The 22568-nt window shown below is 44.8% G+C and overlaps 1 protein-coding gene across 2 annotated transcripts; it reads right to left on the bottom strand.

Annotated features, from left to right (window-relative positions):
* Positions 1-6333: 6333 nt before the first annotated feature.
* NOTUM (notum, palmitoleoyl-protein carboxylesterase) lies at positions 6334-20822 on the bottom strand. Of its 2 annotated transcripts, XM_056817324.1 has the most exons (13): positions 20765-20822; positions 20342-20399; positions 18891-19315; positions 16678-16730; positions 16400-16495; positions 15571-15631; positions 15329-15387; positions 14754-14856; positions 12709-12900; positions 12081-12181; positions 9570-9717; positions 8785-8832; positions 6334-8655 (listed from the first exon to the last, which is right to left on the bottom strand). In XM_056817324.1, the coding sequence occupies exons 3-13, from the start codon at positions 19283-19285 to the stop codon at positions 8346-8348; spliced, it is 1566 nt and encodes a 521-aa protein (XP_056673302.1). In that variant the 5' UTR covers positions 19286-19315; positions 20342-20399; positions 20765-20822; the 3' UTR covers positions 6334-8345. The 2 variants fall into 2 exon arrangements, with proteins under 2 accessions (XP_056673302.1, XP_001379551.4); XM_001379514.5 differs by lacking the exons at positions 20342-20399; positions 20765-20822 and adding an exon at positions 19656-20022.
* Between the last annotated feature and the right edge of the window lie 1746 nt (positions 20823-22568).

Raw genomic sequence — 22568 nt, 5'->3', positions numbered from 1 at the left:
TTTGTCAGGTCTATGAAGACAATGTAGAGACTCAGGTTCTGTTCAAGGCATTTTTCCTGCATTTGCCTCACCATGAAGACCATGTCGATGGTGCTGCAATCTGGTCAGAAGCCGCATTGTGATTCATGCAGGTTCTGCTCTGAAACAGATGACAAGAGTCTGTTGAGTATAACACGGGTGAGGATCTTTCCAGCAGTGGAGAGTAGTGAGATGCCTCTGTAGTTGTCACAGGCTGTTCGTGTGCCTTTGTTCTTTTATAGGACTACGATAGAGGCATCTCTGAGTTCTGAAGGCATGTCTTCCTCTTCCCATATGCTAGTCAGCACTATATGGAATGCCTGAAGTGCCTTTCCATTTAAGGCCTTATACACCTCGGTTGGGATCCCGTCTTTACCGGGTGCCTTGCCTGCACTCATTTGTTTAATGGCTTTTTGGACTTCTTCTAATGAAAGAGGAATGTCAAGTTGCTTGATGATGAGGTTTTGGGGGATCTGGTCAAGGGCCCTTTGGTCGACTGAGGAGGGTAGGTTGAAGAGCTGGTTGAAGTGTTCTTTCCACCTGTTGCTGATGCCTTTTTTATTTTTTATGAGAGTGTCACCATCAGAGGATAGCAAGGAGGCAGTGGCAGATTTTAATGGCCCATAGACAGTCTTGAGGGCACTGAAAAATTGTTTATAGTTTTTCATGTCAGCAAAGCGCTGGGTTTCTTCTGCCTTTTTTTTCCCACCATCGGTCTTGCATTTTCCTGATCTCACACTGCGCTGTGGCTTGGAGAGACTTGAATCTGTCCTTTTTAGGAGCAGAGTTTGGATTATTTTGCCACTCCATAAAGGCTTTGTTCTTTTTGCTCAATAGGTCTTCAATAGCAATGTTGTTCTCGTTGAACCAGTCCTGATGGTTGCGTTGTTTGGGGCCTAGGACTGCCTTTGATGTTTCCGTCACCGCATCTCTGAACTGGTTCCATTTCTCCCTTGGCAGACAGTTTGTCGTCCAGACAGGACTGGAATGTTTGCAGATAAAGTGGATCTCTGAGACGACTCACGTTGCAATATGCACGAACTGTCTAGGCGCATTTTGGATGGTGAGGCACAATGCGCATTTGAAGAGTCGCTCTAACCAATTGGTGGTCTGTCCAGCATTCAGCTCCTCTCATGGCTCTGGTTATCTGTACGTCCTGGATGTCTTGCCGGCGTACAATGATGTAGTCAATGAGATGCCACTGTTTTGATCGTGGATGCGTCCATGTTGTTTTGTATTTGTTCGCCATTCTGAACACAATGTTCGTGATGGTGAGTTTGAACTCTGAGCATTTGCTGAGTAGCAGTAGGCCATTGTTATTAATTTTGCCCATGCTGTGTTTGCCGAGCACTCCTTTCCATCTTTCATGGTCCTGGCCAATGTGGGCGTTGAAGTCTCCCAGTAGTATCAGCTTGTCATTTGTGGGCACTGAGTACAGGACGGCACTCAGGTCAGAGTAGAACTGCTCGATGGTCTCCTCTGTACTGGTCAGTGTTGGGGCATATGCGCTAATGATTGTGGCATACCGGTCTTTGCTGAGAGGCAAACAGATCTTCATGAACCTCTCATTGATGCCCATAGGCAAGTCTGACAGCTGTTTGAGCAAGCTGGTCTTGATGGCCAGGCCAACACCGTGGATTCTGTCTTCACTTGTGACTCTACCTTTCCAGAAGAAGGTTTATCCAGTGGTGGGTTCGCTGAGTGATCCCTCTTCTGGTAAGTGTGTTTCGCTTAATGCTGTGATGTAGATGTTATATTGCACCAGTTCTTTACCGATTAAAGCTGTTCTTCTCTCAGGTCTTGGGGTATTCACTCTATCAAGTAATGTCCTGATGTTCCATGCTCCTAGTAGGAGTTTCTTTGTGTTTTGTTTTCTTTGGTTTCAACCACTTAAAGGGATGACCTACCAGCCGCTGTGGGCTGACCGGTGTTTGTAGAGCAGTCAATGTTTGGGACACCTTTTCTAGTCCCCTCCCTTCATTAGGGTGAGCAGTGCTGTCCTAGAGAGGGCTGCTCAGTCACCCAGGATGCTGCCGAATGACTCTGCTGCCTGGGTACAGGGCCAAACGACCACTGGTCCTTGGGCCGCCTACATTCAGGTTCGTGACTACAACTGCCAGTGGTCACCTCCACCTGTTGCGTCGCCACTCCCCCATCACCGCAGGTCTTGAAAAGGGTAAGCAGGGTTGGAATAGATGAGTGTGCACAAAGATACTTGTGCGTGAAGGAGATTTAAGTGGAAAAGTTGATGCACAGAGACAGTCCCACTTTCTCGGCATTGGAAGCCTGGGTCCAGTGGCATGAAAAATCATTACACCTGGAGACTTCCTCAGCTGCATTGGATGGCTGTGTTGTCTTTTGTGCTCCAACACGCCCTAAGCACTCCACAGTGCTTTGCTGCATCGCCATCTCAGCCGTTGAACCTTCTTGTTGGTTTCTTCTGCCTGTTCTGCCGAAGCAGTCTTCACATGCTGGGTGTTCATTGCCCGGGGTGTGGCCACTGCCGCATGATAGCAGCTACTGGGAGCCACAAGTGAGAGCTGGGTGTCAGGTGGGGGTCAGAGGCTGGAGAGATGCCCTAGGAGGGCACAACAAGCCCTCCGTACCAAGGGTGCTACCCCTCCCTGAATACCCCATATACCCCAATTAGTTTAAATAATTATTTAATTAGTTTAAATAGAAAGTCAGTAAATAATCTTTTCCCTTTCCATCCCCCTAGGTGAATCTTTCCCATACAAAACCTTCTGTTCCCGCTGCTGGCAGATGAACCACATGAACTACAAGGAAAGTGTCCTGGGATCTCAGTCTTCCTTCAATAGGGCCTTGTGTCCTGATGTCAGAGGTTTTGCTTCCCAATGAATTTTTCTTTAAAAAATTGATTTACAGGGGCAACTAGGTGACTCAGCAGATGAGATCCAGGTCCAGAGACAGGAAGTCCTGGGTTCAAATATGACCTTAGACATTTTCTAGCTATGTGATCCTGGGCAAGTCCCCATTGCCTAACTCTTACTGCCCTTCTGCCTTGGAACCAATACATACTATTGGCTCTAAGTCTAAGACAAAAGGTAAGGATTAAAAAAAAAGTTGATTTGAGCATCTTTTGTGCTTTTGCCCTAGGGACCAGAATTTTTAGGCACAACTCTATCACCCATTCATTCTTTATCCCCCTGTTGACCACCCTCTCTCTTTCTTAATACTCTGTCCTATCTTATAACTTCTTTCTCTACTGTTCCACTTGGACAAATCCTTCTTCCTTTCCTTTATCCTTTCACTTCCCATTTGTACATATGCCCAATGGCTTTGTTTTTGAACCTCTTGTCTTCTCTCCATATATATTTTCTCCTTTGACAATTTTACCTACCCACATGGCTTCAGTCTTCCCTAGTGGGCAAATGACTTCTAAATTTGTATACATAGCTCTTATCTATTTCCTGGGCACTACACCTGTATTTCCTAACTACCTTCTAAAGAATTTCTTTCTAGTGCTGAAAACTCAATATATCCTATCTTTTCTCTAAAACGTGTCTCTCTCTTTACCTTCCCTATTTCAGTTGACAAAATTCTTCCAGTTACCCAGGCTTAAAACTCAGAGATAATTCTTGACCCTTTCTCTTCTCTCCTACTCATTCACTTAGTTGCTGTAAGGGTTAAAAAAAAATTAAGGATGGGCTAAATATAAAAGAAATGTGGTCACCAAAACTATTACTGAAGTCAGAATTATTTTATAGCAATTTATTTATAAAATGGAGAGGGAAAGAGTAAGTTAGAGAGATATGAAAGAGAATAGAGAAGGTCACACTAAATAATTACTCCAGCCCAGTTAAAACTAGGCAGGGCTCATTAACCCTCCACCAAAGAACCATAAGTCAGAGGTTCTGGTGGTGAATAAAGCAAGGGTTCCAGACACGAGGCCTCCTCTAAGACAGGGGGGCCACTCCGGAAGCTAGTCCCTTCAGGAGTCAGGAAAAGAGTCAGCCTTTTCACTCACCCATGTGGTATTCCTAAAGGAAGATCCAAAAGCAGTATTACCAGAAGCAGTCCAAGGTCCCAAGTCAGAGCTCCTCCAAGGTCAAGTTCTGAAGAGAAAGAGCTGGTCACAGGAAGTTGCAACTACTTTTAAAGACCCTTCTTTATGTCACTTCCTGTGCCTTCCTTCCACTTCAAGTGGACCAATAGTAGTTTTAGAACTTTCTTAGGACTTCCCAGAGGGCAGTCAGTTATTTCTGAGTGGTCACCCAATTTAGCAGGTGAGTAGCAGACCTCTCCTCACTTAAGGAAATGTGGGGGTGTATAATGCTTCTGGTGACTAAATCTAAAAGTGGGCAAGGAGGAATTAATCCCATCTTCAAATTGCCATGTTTTGTCAATTCTACTTCACTGCATCTGTATCATGTTTCTTCTTTTCCATTTCCATTGTCATGACTATACTTGAGGCCTTCACTCCTCTTACCTAGACTCTCATAACAGTCTCTTAACTGGCCTTCCTGACTCTAATATCTGTATTCTTCATCCATTACACAGTTGCCAAAGTAATCTTCTGAACATATAGGTTTCTATAAATCACTCCCCTGCCCAAATTCTTTATTAGCTCTCCACAGAATAAAATACAAATTCTTTAGTCTGACACCAAAAGCCATCTTATGGTTGGCCTCAAACCAAATTGGACTAATAGGTTTTATCCTATATTGCTCTGCCCTCCTATATATATCATTCCTATATTTTTGCTTACATTAGACATATCTGGAAAAGTCTTCTTACCACCATATACATCACCATTTTTGTCCATTAATACTCTTACCCTCTTTCAAAGCCCAATTCAAGTGACTTCTCCATGAAAATCCATAAAATATTTTCTGATGTGTGGAAAGGAAAACTGAAGCAAGTTTTGGACTTTCTGTCAATCAGGTGGAACAAACAGCAGTTGGAATGTTAGAGAGAAGATATTGACAAGAATGAGTTGGTGGGGGGAGGGGCAACTGGGAGTTGATCTCAGGACTCTCTCTTCCTGGCCCTCAGTCTGGAAGAAGCACTCTCTCCCTGTCTCTGGATAGAAGTGCCTCTATTCCTGATTTTCCCAACTGTGTGCTCTACCTGGGTAGATTCCTGTGATCATGGAATTGAACAAAAGGACTTAAGGGAAGCAGTTTGAACTGTAAGGCCAGTCTTTAGGGGCATCAGACTGAAGGGACAGGCCCAACCAGCTCTGAAGCTGAGAACCTTTTCTTCCTCTTGCTGTCTATTGCTAAAGACATTGAACTTAAGAAAGCTAGCATAGATTAGCATAGACAGGAATAAAAGAAACCCTCCACTAGCCTGTGAGGCCTGGCCTCAGCTCAAAAGCTGAGAGAGACTCAAACCCAATCTAGGGAAATGCTGATTCCCTCTTCCCTGATATCTCCCCTATCACAAACTTGTTATTAAAATTCATCTTTATTTAAATAACCACAGTCAGATAAGAGGACTATCATTTCAGGTAGACATAAAGGGAGCTGAATCTCAGGACAGCCATTCAACCATAGATGGGCTTTATTGGACCCCTGCTGGGTGACCTTGGTCTGGGGGGAGGCTTGTCCCTCAGGAGGGTCCATGCTTACCTGCTCCGGGATATCTTCAGCATCAATGGAGAAGATGTCCCCTCAGGCTATCTTAATTGGCCCATTTATTGGGAACCCCATTTTTCAAAGATAGCCTCTCAGCAGGGGGCATCTTTCTCCTTTTACCTCACTGGCAGCCATATTACCTCTCTCTCTTCAACTCCTCCATTCCCGGTTACAAAACCTTCAGTATCCCCTGTTCTTCAATCCTCTACAATCCCTAAAAATATTGCACCAGTCAGAAGTGAATCATCCTCCTTGGATTTTCCAATCCATTCTAATTTCTCTGAAGAACTTAATTGTTTTCTGACAGTTATTAGCACACTTCATTGTGTGCTAGCACAATGTGTGCTAGCACAAATCATTGTGATTTATTTCATCTTTGAATCCCCAGAACCTAGCACAATAATTTATATGCAGTAAGTGCTTAATAAATGTCTATTCAGTTGAACTAACAGAACAAGCAGCATTTGAAACTTAACAAAGTAGAGCTCCCCACAAGAAAAAAGGGGGATTGAAATCAAGAGAGTTTTGCCTGAGGTGAATGCTGTTTTAATGACTGGGTACCACGAATGTCATAGACTTATTGTGGGATGATGCTCTAATCTTGGACTTTCCAAGCCAGGCTATAGGGAAGATGCCAGGCTCTTCTTTGCTATCTTTTCTTCAGGGGAAAACCAGTGGGAGACAAAACCACCCTTGAATAAATAAGGCAGTAGGGTGAGGTTCTTTGGTTTTTTATTATTTAAAAAAAATATGTTACAAAACAATATCATTCATCTTATATTCTTGCTTATTTCCTTTTTTAAAAAATTAAAGTAATAAAAAAGTCACTTTATAAAATAATACAAAAGAGCATGAAAAGGCCTTGGAGGTAAGGATGAAAAGAGAGTGAAATGGGGCTTCTGGCAGAATTGAAGAATCCAGTGCTTTAGGCTTTGCCCCATGGACCAAAGGCTCTGGGAGGAAAGAATAGGAAAGTATAACAGAGGAATCTATGTTGGTGACAGAGGCAGAGTCAGGAGGGGATCATGAGGATGTTGCTTCATTTGATCGGCAGCCAGTCTTTGGCTAGATTGCATCAGAAGCAGAGAGAGGAAGAGTTGAGACCAGAGACTTCAGCCAGGGAAGGAAGGAGAGGTGAGTGGCACATTATGGGGGAAATAACTACTCACTTCTAGAATTTTTGATAGAGAAAAATTGGAAATCCAGGTAGAGTCTCACATGTACTCTAGATTTTTGGAAAACAGAGTTCAAAGGGCTCAGAGAAAAGACTATGGAGGATTCTGTGGACTGAAATTCTATAGGGAAATTTGCCCAGGAAGAATGAGAAACTCAAGAATTTTTTGGTGACTAAAGTTACCAAGGAAAACAATTTTAATGAATAAAAATAGATGCCCAAAGAAATCAATGTGGATGAACTGTGAACTCACCAGTCAGATGAGATTTCAAAAAGACATGTAAAGAAGATAGCAGCAAAGACAAGGGTTAAAGGATGAATATAAGAACATGACATTGTCCCATAAATATTGTGTCAGGAGTTCTCAGAATGTCTGAAACTATCCAGATTACCAAAAAAGGATAATTTTTAAAAATAATAGAAAAAAGACTGAATAAGAACTATGATTGCTTCTTGGGGATGGATGAAACAAAATAATAATTGAAAACTGAAAGAAGTCAGGACTTTACAATTCTAATTTTCTTTTACATTCTCTCACAAAGAGAATGAACTTTGAACAGAAAATAACAGAGTAAAACATTTCTAACAGGGAGTTGATGCCCAAGAGGAATAAGGAAATAGTAAGAGTATGGCTAGATGTCTATGATCAATTGGAGTCCCAGGACCAAAATGGGCTCATTCCTCAGGTTCTGAAGGAAGTGCCAGATGTGATGGCAGAACAACTGTATTTGAAAACCCCCAGAAAATGGGAGAGATATCAGAGGACTAAGGAAGGGCAAATTTTAAAAAATAGTTTAAAAAAGGGTGTGTGTGAAGGGAACAATCTGCAGACTATAGATTAGCAAGTATGACTTTGACTCCTAGGGAAGCTCTAGAATGAATCATTAAATGATAATGTCCAGAAGAGGACAACCAAGAGGGTAAGGGGCCTGAAGTCCATGTCATGAGAGCACTAGTTTAATTAACCCAGGGAAGTGAAGATTTGGGGTGGGGTTTGGGGGGGGGGGGACACATAACAGCTTCAAGAATTTGAAGGGCTATCATGTGGAAGAGAGATTAGACTTGTTCTGCTTGGCTCCATAGGGCAGAAACAGAAGCAATGAGTTGAAAGTTGTAAAGAGATAAATTTAGATAACATCAGGAAAAATTTCCCAATGAAGCTTTCTAAAAGAGAAATGGGATGCCTCAGGTAGTAATGGACTCCCCTCCCACCTGCAATGGAGGTCTTAAGTGTAGGCTAGATGATCCATATTGAGCATGTTATGGTGAGGATTATTTTGGGGGGCACAATTAGATTGTCCACTGAGGACCCTTCCAACTCTGACTATTCTGTGATTTCCAAGTGTCTCGACTCAGTGGAGGGAAAAGAGGTGGTTTAGGGATCTGTTGGCCCCAGTGGGACATGTGTACAGGTCCAAGGGACATTAATAATAGAGCAAGAATGTGAGCCTGGTAGTGTGAGATGAGGTGGAAGAAAGGAGGGAGGCAAAGAGTCTGCAAGGGGTCATCCCCTCCTGTGCTGGCCATGAATCATTTCCACATCCTGATTTCAGTTAGCTCCCACTGCTAAGCATTCCCAGCAGCTTGCTTGGCTCTAGCCCTTGTTGCTGGGCCATCTTCTGTACATCGAAGCCCATATGCATAAGGAATTGGATTATGTTCATTTCTTGTCCTGTAAACTGGTCTCGGATGGTGGGGCAGGATGGATTACAGTGGGGCCACGGACAATTGTCAATGAGGTGGATGGGACAGCCTTTCAGGGGAGGTGCCTTGCCATTTTTGTTGCTTTCGTGAAGACTCCGGTCCCAGCAGTGAAGTGCCCGGGGCAGTGAGGTACCCTTCACTTGAATATCAGTCCAGTGGCTGCAAAGATTGAGGCACACAGGTGGGGAGAGGGGTTAGAAGGAAGCTTGGTGGGGAGAAGAGGCTATAAATTGATGCCTCATACAAAGTAGGGGCAATCGAATTAAATTGTTGTTTTGAAACACTTACTTTCGGATGATAATCTCATGGGATAGGCAGGCAGGAGCAAAGCTAGCCCTGTGTTGGGAAAGGGAGATATGATTAGTGCTTATCAGTACCAACTTCAACTCCCTTCTCACTACAATGGTACTCTGATGTCCATTCTATCATCCAAACTATTTAGCCTATTTCTTATGCCCGTCTACTAGCTCTCATCTCTTATGTTGTAGAATCACAGATTTGGGGCTGGAAAGTACTTTAGAAATAAACTAGGTGCAGCTGGGTGGCTCAGTAAATTGCCAGCCAGAGATGGGAAGTCCTGGGCTCAAATGTGACCTCAGGTACTTCTTAGCTGTGTGACCTTGCAAGTCACTTAACCCCAATTGCTTAGCCCTTATTGCTCTTCTGCCTTGGAACCAATATTTAGTATTGATTCTAAGATGGAAAGTAAGGGTAAAAAAAAAAGTAACCTAGTCCAACATCCTCATCTGACAGACAAGGAAATAGAGGTGAAGTGGCTTTCCCAAGGTTGCACAGCTAATAATCAGTAAATCTAGGATTTGACCTTGGGTCTTCTGATTCCATATCCAGCGTCCCTTATGTTACAATGCTGTCATCGACTTTATCTTAAGACAAGTACTCCTACATCCTTAAAAGTTCTTGCTTCCTTTGCTTGGCCACTCAGGAATGAGATGGTGGATGATCTGGGCATGGTGTCTAGGATATTGGGGTTGGTTCCATGTCTTTATTGTCCATGAACCTCCTGTATATGCTGTTCTTCCTACCTCCACCACTACCATACCAAAGACACTCACGACACATCCTTCAATGTATTCCGAAGCTCCCGGCCAAGGTTTTGAATATAGAGCCATTGCCCTTCTTGTACAGGTTGCCCAGTCAGGTGCACATTGTCCACAGTCAATTGGGCCTCATCAAACAGCCATTGTACCACGAACACAGGGCCTAGGACAAGGCAGGAGCATATACTGGCTCAGAGCATGGTCTTCCCTTGCAAGATCCCCTCCTGATTTTCCTGAGAGGCAACTGCAGGTATTCTTTCCTAATCTCCTATTAACCTCCAACCCAGTATGAGGGGTAGGAAGTTCTCTTTGTTCTCTACCTATAACTCACATTATTCCCACCTTTGGGTCTTTACTCTTGCCCCACACCCATCTCTTAGAAGGCTTTCCTATCTCCTTTCAGACAAGGTGTATCCTCCACTTGCATCACAATCAGACTGTGAAGACTCATCTTCTCAGGAAGTTTTTCCCGGTTTAACCTGATCTCATTTTGATTACTCCTTTATTCTGCATCCCACTTTCTGCATTTATGTATGAAAATCCACTTATTTTTAAGCTAGAGAACCCTAGAACCCTGGAATGTCTGAACTTGAAGAAATCTAATGCAACCCCTTCTTTTAACTGATGAGAAAAAGAAAAAGAAAGTAATTGTGCTGGGTCACACAGCTAGTTAAGTGGTAGAACTGAGACTTAAAATCAAGGTTCATGACTAAATTCAAGAGTTTTTTCTATTCTACCATGAAACATCTCTTATACACACAGAACATTAGTGTTGAAAGGAAACAGAGAATGAGTAGCTTAATCCCATGGCAGTGCTGGAGTCAGCTCTAACTGGCTAGTTGGAGCTGTCAAATTTTTATTGTGAGTGTTTATACCTTGGAAACAGGCAAACACTACAAACCAGAATATTGCTCCAAAACTATTGAGCTCAGCCCAAATGTGTTATAGAAGGCTCAGGGAATAAATTCATCACCAAATTGGAGGCCTATGGACTGGAGGCCAATGACAATAAGAATAATTGTTGTTGAGTCATTTCTAACTCTTTGTGTCCCCAATTTGGGATTTTGGAGGTTTGCCATTTCTTTCTCCAGTTCATTTTACAGATGAGGAAATTGAGGCAACCAGAATTAAGTGACCTATTCAAGGTTATCCAGCTGGTATCTGAGGTCAGATTTGAACTTCTGAAGATGTCTTCCTGATTCCAAGCCCAAGGCTTTATCCACTTTGCCACTAAGCTACCTCAATAATAATCATAAAAATAATAGCTAGCATTTATACAATGCTTTAAGTTTTGCAAAGCACTTGACATCCATTATCTCACTTGAGCCCCACAGTACCCCAGCTAATAAGTTCTACAATCCTGACAATTCCTTCTGCAATATCCTCAGTAGCTATCATTCAGCCCCTTGCTTAAAATATTTCCAAGCACCAGAGGATTAAGCCCATTTGATTTTGGGACAACTCCAGGTGCTACCAATTTTCTGTTTTTGTTTGTTTAAAAACCCTTACTTTCTGTCTCAGGAAATACTCTAAGACAGAAGAGCAAGGGCTAGGCAAGTGGGTGTCTGAGATTTGAACCCAGATCCTCCTGACTCCAGCCTGGTTCTCTATCCACAGTGCCACCTATCTGCCCTCTGATTCTTTATAAGTATGTACAAACCCCTTTAGGCTTATTGGCCTCTTTAACCAAATAGTTCACACCCTATCTTAGATATTTCCTAGCTGTGCGGCTCCAGACAAATTCTCTGAGCCTTAGTTTCCTTATGTGAGAAATGGAACCAGTAATGCCTATAGTATTCGCCTTGTAGGTTTATAGTAAGCTTCAAATGATAATGTACACTAAAGTGCTTTTCAAACTTTTAAGTACTATATAGATTCAGTTATAGATAATGATAAAAACAAAAACAATAATAATAAACTTTCTAAGGATATACATCGAAATAGAAGCTACAGATCTGCATTTCTATAGCAACCAAATCATACATCCCTTAAAAAAAAAAGTAAAAAAATGAATGTGGCATAGTGGGTAGAAGGCTGTCTTGGAATCTGGAAGACCTGAGTTCAAGTTATGCCTCTGGCATATACTCACTATGTGACCTAGGGTAAGTTATTTAACCTCTTGGGGAAACTATCTAAGGTGATAAATTACAAATGAATTGCTATCTGCATCAAGGAGAGAGTTTTCACTGTAGGAGTCTCTTCTACACCATGAAAATTACAAGTCTAGGTTAAAGAACAAAACAAAACAAAACACCAACCCCACAGCAAACAAACTAAGCAAAACCTAGACGTCAGCTCCCTTATGATAAGGACCAAGTCTTCTCCTTTCTCTGTATCCCTTCAATACAAGACAATGTATATAGTGAGTACTGATTCTCTGCTGACTATATGCCCCACTCCATTCCCAGAGCTTGGTCTCTCAGCTGCTTACTTCTATTCTGAATTTTCAGGGGGAAAAAACAGAGACCTTTGGGGTCTTTTGCCATCATACCTTCTCCTAAGCCCCAAGCTCCCACCCCCACTCACAGCGCAGGGTAGGGTAGATTTTGTATCCGAAGAAGCAGTTCCACTCCTCGCCTTCCTTGAACTGTAGCCGGCAGCGCTCGGGGACGACCCCGTTCCAGTACCTGGAAGGCCAGGAGCTTTGGAATCAGGCCAGCTCTTGGAACCTCTTCCAATCCCTCAACTGTGGGATGGGGGAAGGAAGATCCCACAAAGGGTGATAGGTAGGTACATTTCCCTCTAGTTGACTCTGCCCACCTGGACTCATGCCACCATGACTGGAAGTGACCCATCATTCCATGGGCACTCACCTCCCATCACTGGGGCCATGGACCTGACCCAGCACTCTCCCAAACCCAAAGAACTCATCTATTGGAGTTTGTACCTGATTCAGTCTTTAGTACTGCTAAGAATCTCCCTTTAGGCTCTCATCCCTGATCTAGACTGGAAATGCAAAGCATTTCCCTCTCCTAGCTCTGGGTTGGGGTATTATTGTTCAAGTTCCATGGGCTAGATGGAGCCTCGATATTGGGGGATGAGGGATCAAAGGTAACATCTGATACTGGGGATGGGGAAGGGCTCTGGGAACGTACAACAGGTGGCAATAACTTGGTTGGGGAAGAGAGGAGGGCAAGAGGAGGTTGTCTGTCACCTGATCCCTCGTCGAATGGCTTCAGTGGGTGCACAGGTGATGGTGTCAATGCAATCTGTTCGGCGGTACTGCCTGTTGTCCAGGAACCAACCAGAGTCAGCCAGGCCCCGAACTTGGATGGCTGAATAGCCCAGCTCCTCTAACTGCTCTGCAACCCGGTCCACATTCAGAAGAACCCCAGTGCCCCCAGCACTACAAGTGAGGGAGAAGACACATGGGTAACTGATATAGCCACATAGGTCAGCAAGATCATTTCAAGAAAGTTCACTTAGCAATGGGGGTAATTTCATAGTTTGATGTCATTTATTTTAAGAGAGCCATTAGAAAGAGCCCTGGCAATAGTGGTCCTAGCATTGAATTTTAAATTGATCTCACTCACTACTTGTATGAATTTGGACAAGTTGATTCCCATCACTATGCCCGTTTTCTCTCCAGAAAATGACAGTATTGGATATCTATCTCCAAGAAAAGATATAAACAGACACCACCACTCTGCTCTTTTGCAGAAGTAAGATGTCCACAGATGTGGTACATTGCACATTTTTTCAGACTTTTTTTTTAAACCCTTACCTTTTGTCTTAGAATCAATACTGAAGAGTGGTAAGGGTGAGGCAATGGGGGTTAAGTGACTTGCCCAGGATCACACAGCTTGGAAGTGTCTGAGGCCAGATTTGAACCTAGCACCTCCCATCTCTAGGCCTGGCTCACAATCCACTTGAGCTACCCAGCTGCCCCCATTTTCAGACTTTTAAAATGTATTGATCAGCTTTACTGATTTCTTTCTCTCTTTTTAAAAAATATTGTTATATGGGATAGCTCTCAGGGATGGGGAGAGGGACTCTGGGGAAAAAAATTGACAAAAAAAAAAATCAGTGAGTCAACAAGCATTTATTAAGTGTCTATTATGTTGGAGCAGCTAGGTGGCTCAGTGGATAGAAAGCCAGGCATGGAGATCTTGAATTTGAATCTGGCCTCCAACACTTCCTAGCTGTGTGACCTTGAGCAAGTCACTTAACCCATATTGCTTCACCCTTACCACTCTTTTGTCTTGGAACCAATACTTAGTTTCGATTTGAAGGTGAAGGCAAGAGTTTAAAAAGTATCTATTATATGTCAGGCACCATACTAAGCACTGAGAATACAAATACGATATCTATATAAATAAAATTTATTAGGAAAATAGGATTAGAATAGATGATTTCTATGGTCCCTTTCAACTCTAACTCCAATGATTTTATGATTTCTCTCTTTTCTCTTTCCCTCTCCCTTCCCCCTGTCTCTTCCTCCACCAACCCTGCTCTCTTCACTCCTCCCATCCCATACTCTCTCAGAGCTTATTCATATCTAGCACTGTGTTTCTTCTCTGAAGTAAGGCAGTGTGGAAGAGTGAAAGGAGCACTGTCCTGGAATGGAGAGACCTGGATTCCAGTCTAAGTTTTCTGTCATTTACTAGCAGAATCCCTTCTTGTGGGCCTATTTTCTCATTTGTAAAATCAGGGAGTCAAATAAAATGATCTCTGAAGACCTGTGAAAACATGCAAGTTTCACTTGTAGGTCTAATCCCAGATGCAAGGTCTTCACCATTTTCAGGGTACACAAATTCTCAAGATTATATAGTTCACAAAGTAAGGTTCACTGTGGGGCCAAATGCTTAAAACTATAGGTCATTAATCCTAACTGGTGTGCTTACCTGAAGTAGTCAGTCAATTAGCTAAAATACCTTAAAACAAGGGTTTTTACTGAGATGACATCAAAAGAATAGTAGCATCAAATAATATAAATAAAATGCAATACATTTAGCATATGCCTTCTTAACAAAATAAAACCCTGTGATGCAACATATTTGAGCTTGGCTAGATGGTGTCTTTCTCTCTACCTGACCTCAATTCCCCCACCCCACTCCACTCCCAATCTAAGGCAAAGCCTGGGATGTCCAGTAGCTCTTGGTAGTCATTCCCACCCCCCATATCCCTCCCCCCTCCCCCCCACTATATATTCTGTCTCCTCCTCTGTGTTAGCCTCGTGCTCTTTAATCTGGTACTCACCTGCTTCCAGCCAAGAGCAATACCTTGGCACTGGTCAACCCTTTGCCCAGGAGTTCTCGAACCACCTCCTGGATAATGAGGGCCCCCATAAAAGCATACTCATCTGTAAATCAGAGGAAGTATCTCTGCTTTAGGGAAGCATTACTACTTATTGGGAAGGGAGAGAATGAAGCTTTCCCCTTCTCCTCAACAATGAATGGCCTGGACTACAACCCTCATATGTTTAAGTTAGACTATCTCTTATTTAGAGAACTGGGATCTTTGGGAATTTCAAGTGTGGGTGGGCAAGGCCACACTAAGATGCTCATATGTTGAAGATAAAATCATGTCTATTCACTAGGGAGAACCATGCTACACAAAAGTCAAGACCTCTGGTATAATGAGCTTCTTACTTAGAGGAGGAAGATAGTACTAGAGGCAAATACCCAAAGAAGGTATTTAAAGGGATTACAGGGCTAGGACTAGGGAAGTCAGGGCTGGGTCAGAATGACCACGGGTACTTATGACCAGGAAAGGAAGGAGGGAGAAAAAGGAGGGAAGAAAGAAAGGGAAAGAAGAAGGGGAAGAGTACTTACTGGTTTCAGACTTAGATGAGGCTCCACTCCAGACATCACTGGAGCAATAGGGGATAAAGCTGCAAAAGAAAACATTGATAAGATTGGCAAAAAGTAGTGTTTTCCTACTCCAGACTGTGATACCTCCCCAGGGAAGCTAAATTTCTGGTTTCTATTGGGCATATATCTAAAACTTCTCAATGCTGTGACTCTATCCCATCTCCCCTAGGGAATAACTCCTCTTCCCCATACTTATCCCTTACACCATGTTGGCATTCCACCAATGTGGATTCTCCTCTGGTTGAGATGAGAGGATACCAGTACCTAGATGAGAGGAGAGAAAAACAGTGGAACTTTTGGTCAGGCTTGAAAATCCAGACAGAAGGTATAGAGATATACTAGTGCTATAGGGAGAGGTTGACTTGGGCCCTAGCTAGGGGAGTATTAGAATAGGTAGTACCTCTGGCCTAAGACAAGTACTAACTATGTAAGGGTGAAAGAACAGAAAGTTAAATCACTCTGGCTTTGCCTCATTAAATTTACCAAAGTGTTTTTGGAAGTTTAAGGAAATACAGCAGGCAAGAAATGAGGGAGAAAGACTGTGCAGATGTGCAGAAATGCTTCTCTGAGGACCTAAAGAGAAGTCCTTTGGGACAGAATAGTTTAAGAAGTTAATGATGAGAGTGCTTCTATTTATTTATGACAAAGACCTCAAAATGTAAGATGCTTTCCTTTCATAAAGGGAGACATTGATAGAGTCACATAGCAAATCAGTAATAGGGCTGTAACCAGACAATTCTCTTGCTTCCCCATACACTACACATGAGAGAAGCCATGGAGCCAACACTAGACAGTGGGGAGTAACATTGTACCATCTCTTTTTCAGAGAGATAAGAAAGAAAAAAGACAGACAAGAGAGAATGGCAATGGGACTAAGTTTGGATATGGGAAAAGGAGGACATGGTAGGGTTTCAGATTTCAAGGAGAATGGTAGAAGGGAAGACTGGGGCTAATAAAGAGATAATACATGATAAGGAAGACAAAGGGAAAGGGGGCCATGCAAAATGAAAGGGGATGTGTGTGACTACTTACCTGTGCGTGTTCTAGGCCAGTCTTTGGAGCTCATAAGTCGTCTCATGGTGTCATATCGAGAATCACAATTCTCCTGATTAAAGCAATACCAGCCACCTGCCAGGTGAGACATATATTCAATGCTCTGAGGTTGGGCCAGTCATCTGCCCCTTCTACAATAAGGTCCTACCTCATTGTTATGCTTCATTCCCTTTAGGTTCCCCAGTTCTTAGAATCTATTTTTCTCTTATCCATTCCTTTCCCTGCCCTCCCCCCACCCAGTCAATATGGGGACCCACCTTCCAAAAAGAGCAACCAGCGCCGGCTGCCCTTAGACTCCTTGAGGTAGTAACTGTAAAAGAAAAAGGATTGGTAGGTCAACTAGGTCTTCCCTGAGGCTCCATGACTCTGGGATGCCAGGTAGGAAAGGGTTATTCCACCTGTTACTAAATTAAAGCTGTCTTGTGCCACATGGGGGCGCAAGAGACTAGGTAAAACTGAAGTTTAGAAACAGACAAGCAAGGATTTGGAATGGAAAGAAACAGGTTTCCTGAGGCTAGTCTTAGGGAAGAAGCTAGGGCAGGTCCAGGTTCCTTACACTGTAGAGGGCAGAGCCAGCTCAAAGGAAGGATTGTCGAGGAAAGACAAAAAGGTATCACTGTTGCAATGAAAAGAACCCAGGAGAGGCAGTCCAGAACTTTTATTTCCATGCCAGCTCTGAAACAAACTACCTTTGTGACCTTGGGTAATTCACTTGACCTCTGTGGTCCAGTTTCCTTAGCTGTGAAAATAAAGAAGATGATACCTTGTTCTTTATGCCCTATACTTGTGATGGAAACTTAAGAATATTCTAAAAAGTTCTGTGTCACATTGTAACATTGTCACTAGGGGAAGGAGGCAAGATGTACCCACCATATTAACTTCTAACCACCCTAGAGTAAAAACTGAAGAAGGAATGAGATGAATGGTTGGGGTATCCCAGCCAGTCAGAGAGGTACTTAGGAAGAACCAACATAATTCTGAGGGAAGAAAACTTGGGGACTATAGGATGGAAAAGAATGAGGAAGAGTTAGAACCAGGAGTCCTGGTTCAGTTTTGCTCACTGAACTCATCACCACCCTTTCCCCCATGGCTACTTGTATGCTGTGTCCCATGCTGTTGCCATGTGTATGTCCAGTCTTTTTTCTCCCCTCCCACTCACACCCCCATTAGCCAGGGATCTCTGCCAGGCAGTGACAATGTCTCCTCCTCCTCCTTACCTCCAGTCCCCAAGGCTCTGCACTCCATGGTTATTCAATTTATGGGGTTGATAGACATTTGGTAAACAGCTGTTGATCATGACTGTCACTAATTTGCTACATAATCTTCAGCAAGTTACTTTACCTCTAAGCCTTGTTTTCTGGCTCTCAAGACATAGATTCCTGTTCTAGTTTCCTTCCATTCTCCTCTAGGTTCTAAGTAATGGCATCTCCCTCTCCCCAGACCCCAAATACACATAATCACATTCTCTCATGTGGAGAAGGAGAAATAATGTCCCCAATGTCAGTTACATACTATACTATACAGATGGTTTTGGAATCTTTAGGCTCCAACTCAATTCAACAAATTCAAAGTTGTAAGCTGTATACTGTGCTAGACTCTAGGGATACAAAGACAATGGACCCCCTTCTTTTTCTGGGTACTCATTAGCCAGGTGGACTAATGAGCCAGTTTTTAGACAAGGGGATACCACTATGGCTGACTTTCTTCTCTATAATCCTCTCATTTCTTCCCTGTGGGAAGGGACCTACACTTATTTCTAACTATTTTGGAATTCTTTCTACAAAGCAGAAACTGAGTGATTATTTCTTTTCCCTCATTAAATCATCTTTTTGGTGCTATGTATTGGAGTAGGAAAAAGGATGATGACTTGAAGCTTCAAGACTTATGATACTTTAATATCCAGGGTTTCTTGTGCAACGATGGATTTTGAGGCATCAAAATCTATGATCTTTCCCTAAGTATCAGAAGAATTGAGAAAAGTCTGAGGGATTTCTTTCTACCTGGAGTCTTTTCCAGAAGAATGGGCTTAAACAAAACCTTAGGGGAAAGGACTCCCTCACTTTCTCCTCCCTTCTTGGGGAAAAACTCCAGGGTCTCTAAAGGAAGAACTGACCAAATTCTTCTGCTACTACAAAATGGATTGGGGGTGAATAGGGTGGAGGGAAGAGGAGGATGTATGGGGGGGGGGTGGAGTGGGGACAGAGACTGCGATGTGGGATGGGCTGAGAGCCTGCTTCTCTTCCCTGGTAGTTTCCTTTGGAGAGAGCAGAATGAGACGGAGAGAGGAGAGAAAGGTGAAACGGTGTCCACCTGCAGCGGAGAGTGGAGTTGGGAGAGGGATCCAAATTGGGGAGAGGTGAATGTGCAGTTCCTCGAGGCCGGAAAGGCCTGGAGAGATTGAGATAGTGGAGTTTGGGGAGTGGGAGGAGAAGAGAGAAAGCGAAAGGGTCCAGAATCTGGAGTCACTTACCCTGCGGGGCTGCCGTCATTACAGGTCACGGAGGTGTTGAGCAGGAGGTGAAGCCGCAAGTCCTCATCTAGCTTTTGAGCCGAACAGGGATACAGGGACTGTGCCAGACTCTTGATCTGAGACATAAAGCTGTCCATGTTGCCCTCCACAGCCGTGAAGTCCAGTGGGAAGCTCTCCACTGGCTGCCCAGCCACTTCGCCGAGCTCACGGCCAGGAAGCGCCTGGGGTTGGGGCTGGGGCTGGGGCTGGGACTGAGACGGAGGCGGCGGCTGCTGCTGCTGCTGTTGCTGCTGCTGCTGCTGACCGCGCCGTCTCCAGGTCTTCCTTCCCTCGCTGCCGGGGCCCCAGTGCAATAAGCCCAAAAGGAGCAACACTCGCACCGCTCTTTGGCCCATGCCAGCGCTGGTCCTGATTTTCCCGGCCACCTGCAGGGGAAGCAGATCAGCCGGTGAGCCCCAGCGGACTTTGAAATCCGAATCCTGGCACCTCAGGGTCAACGGATCCTGGACTTAGTCCTGCTCCAGCTAAATCCCTGCTCTTCCGAAGAAACTGTCCTTCTCAGGGTGTCCAGTCCCACTCCGCCCCACTGTATCTCTGGTGGGCTCTAGGAGCTGCGCTGCGCTGGCTGCTAGGTGTCGAAACGATAGCCGTGGCTCAGGGTCGGGTTCCTTTGCCCCTAGCTGTGCCTTAGCGCAGTGTAGCCTCTACTTGGGCTGGGTTGAGTTGGGTTGGGCTGGGCTGGGCTATCCCAGGCAAGATGCTTACTCTCTTCCCGCACCCTGGTCCCCGCGCCCTACTCCCAGCTCCGAGTCTAGAGAAGGGCAGCTCTGGGTCTGGGTGCTTTGGCTCGGTCCCGCTCCAATGAGCGGCGGGGGCAGAGCCTGGGCGTAGTTTGCGGGGCCCGCGGCTGTCCCGGTGCCCATGCGTTAGATGTGCAGCCACCGCCTCCCGGGCCTTCACGGAGCTCAGGGGCGGGGGTGTGTGGGGTGTGTGTCTGGAGTGGGGGTGGAGGCGGTGATCTCGCTTTTTTCTAGGCGGAGGCATAGTCTTTTCTTTCCAAACCGCAAACATGACAGAGGGGGCCTGGATTACCCCGCCGTGACCGCCGGAGGCGCTCCCGGCCCCGGCTCGGTGTGGGGCAGCGCGGCTGTGGCTCCCAGCTCTGCCACAGCGGCTCCCATTAAGGGAAAGCCAGTCAGGCGCCTCTCCCTTCTCTGCCCCTCCTCCACAAGGCAGTGGGGGGGGGGGGAGGGAGCAAATGAGGGGGTTGTTTTTACGGGAAGGCGGGGGGGGGGGGGGAGTCACCTGCAGAAAGGAAATTAACTCCCCCCCCCCTCCACCTCCACTCTTCTGGGCTGCAGTGAGCTGGCGGTAAAAAACATTGCCTAGGGCGGGACAAGGCTAGGAGATGGAAGACTGCCGGGGCTTCCATCCCTATTCATTCTTCTCACCTCAAGTTTGGAGAGCAGTCCCTGAAAGGTTGAGGGAGGGCACAGCTGGAGAGCGCACCTGGAGCAATAGGACAATGACATCTCTGGAATCCTCTCGCCCTCCCCCATCCCTCCCAACCCCCCCCCCCCCCCCGCTTTTGCCCGCCTACCCAAGCGCAGCGCAGACTGCACCTGGGACCTCTAGCACTTTCAGAGAGCCAGCAACATCTGGAGGGAGAGGGCGGTTCGCTACTTCAGCTTGCGGGTCTTCTAAATTTAAAGATTCCACTAAGAGCCATGCTTCCAGGGGTTGCAGACCCGAATCCCCGCCCCCATTTGCACTTTGGGATTTGGTTCCTAGGATAGTCTCCTGACACCCCCACCCATCCACCCTGGACTTGATAGGAATTCCCAGCTCCTGGCTCACCGGAGCACCAAGCTCACCGTTGGTTGTGCCTTGCACGGAGTTGCCCTGCTGATGGGGTTCCCAGGCTACTGACTGTCTCCTGCACTCCCTCTCCCTCTCCCCCACCCCCCCCCCCACCCCAGCTCAGCTCTCCCTCCTGGCGCTGGCGGGCAGCCGCCGGGGACTTTTATCTAGCCAGGGCCCCCGGATCAAAGCGACGGCTGCCACGGGCTTCTCTGGGTCGTGTGTGTGTGTGTGTGTGTGTGTGTGTGTGTGTGTGTGTGTGTGTGTGTGTGTGTGTGTTGGGGGTGGGTGGGAGGTAATAGGCATCTGAGCCAGGGTAGAGGGTGGAAAAGGGAAGAGAATGGACAGGTGTGGCTGGGAGCAAGGGTGCTGGGGTAGTGGGAAGGGAGGGGTGTCCCTCGGGTCACGTAACAGTAGATACCTCCTAATCCCTATGAGAGCAAGCCAGGATCTGCCCGAGTTAAATCTTGGCAAAGGGTTATTTTTTTTGTTTTGTTTTTGTTTTTGCTTTGTTTTGCTTTGTTTTTTTGAGGGCGAACCAAGTTGGAAGCCCCTAATGCTGAGGATATTGAGAAATGCTATTTGGTACTACTTCTCAGTGCCCTCCGAATGACTTTATAACCTCTCTAAATTGACTTTGAGGACTCTTCCTCCTCAGCTTCTATGTCTTTAGAATTCAATGCTATGGAATAAAAAATGGGAAAGAACTTTGGAGACCATCTCTTTTACAAAATGAGATAAGGAAAACAGGTCCAGAAAGATTGAGCGATTTGTCCAAAGTCCCCCAATTGGATCAATGGCAGATCTAGAATTAGAATCCAGACCCTCTGACTCCAAATCCAGTGTTCTTTCTGCAAGGTCACACAAGATAGCAGGAGGCAGATCTGGCTTTCAACTTACCTCTGACTCTGGGACAATGAAATGGAAAGGACACTGGATGGGAAGCCTGGATCCCAGTTTCCAACTCCATGTAACTTTAGCCAAGCTCCTTCTCCTCACTTTTCAACAAAATATAATCTTTGGAACAGATCATCCCTGATTTTCCTCTCCTCACCCCCTCCGGCTCTAATATTTAGCGATTAATGTTGCATACATAGGGGAAACTGACAGTGGTGGAGCCACTATTACTTTCTTCCCAACTCTCCTGGCACTGGAGCCAGGTACACTAATCCCCGGATCCAGGTTTAATAGTTTTAGGTAGTCATCACTACTCCCATAATTTATCTAACATAACACTTAAAATATTTTTTGTACTTTTTAAAACATCACTTTCATCTCACAGTATATTTCTTCTCCCTACTCTATCCAAAGAGCCATCTCTTGTAACAAATGAAGGAAAGAAAGAAAGGAAGAAAGGAAGAAAGGAAGAAAGGAAGAAAGAAAGAAAGAAAGAAAGAAAGAAAGAAAGAAAGAAAGAAAGAAAGAAAGAAAGAAAGAAAGAAAGAAAGAAGAGAAAGAAAGAAAGAAAGAAAGAAAGAAAGAAAGAAAGAAAGAAAGAAAGAAAGAAAGAAAGGAAGGAAGAAGGAAGGAAAGGAAGGAAGGAAGGAAGGAAGGAAGGAAGGAAGGAAGGAAGGAAGGAAGGAAGGAAGGAAGGAAGGAAGGAAGGAAGGAAGGAAGGAAGGAAGGAAGAAGAGAGAGAAAGAAAGGAAGGGAGGAAGGGAGGGAGGAAAGAAAGAAAGAAAGAAAGAAAGAAAGAAAGAAAGAAAGAAAGAAAGAAAGAAAGAAAGAAGAAGAAAGAAAGAAAGAAAGAAAGAAAGAAAGAAAGAAAGAAAGAAAGAAAGAAAGAAAGAAAGAAAGCATTTTAGCAAAACTAGTCAA

This window comes from Monodelphis domestica, chromosome 2 (assembly GCF_027887165.1).
Source record: "Monodelphis domestica isolate mMonDom1 chromosome 2, mMonDom1.pri, whole genome shotgun sequence".
Classification (NCBI taxonomy): Eukaryota; Metazoa; Chordata; class Mammalia; order Didelphimorphia; family Didelphidae; genus Monodelphis; species Monodelphis domestica.
The sequence above is the reverse complement of the archived record's forward strand: the minus strand, read 5'-3'. Positions and strand labels throughout refer to the sequence as shown.

What these genes read in the sequence shown, in the direction of transcription:
- NOTUM (XM_001379514.5), bottom strand. Translation starts at nt 19,961, where the DNA reads ATGTTTGCGGTTTGGAAAGAAAAGACTATGCCTCCGCCTAGAAAAAAG. An exon ending in GACCAGGGTGCGGGAAGAGA is followed by an intron (nt 19,316 to 19,655) that starts GTAAGCATCTTG and finishes CTTCCCCTGCAG; the next exon opens with GTGGCCGGGAAAATCAGGAC. An exon ending in AATGACGGCAGCCCCGCAGG is followed by an intron (nt 16,731 to 18,890) that starts GTAAGTGACTCC and finishes TTTCTTTTACAG; the next exon opens with TTACTACCTCAAGGAGTCTA.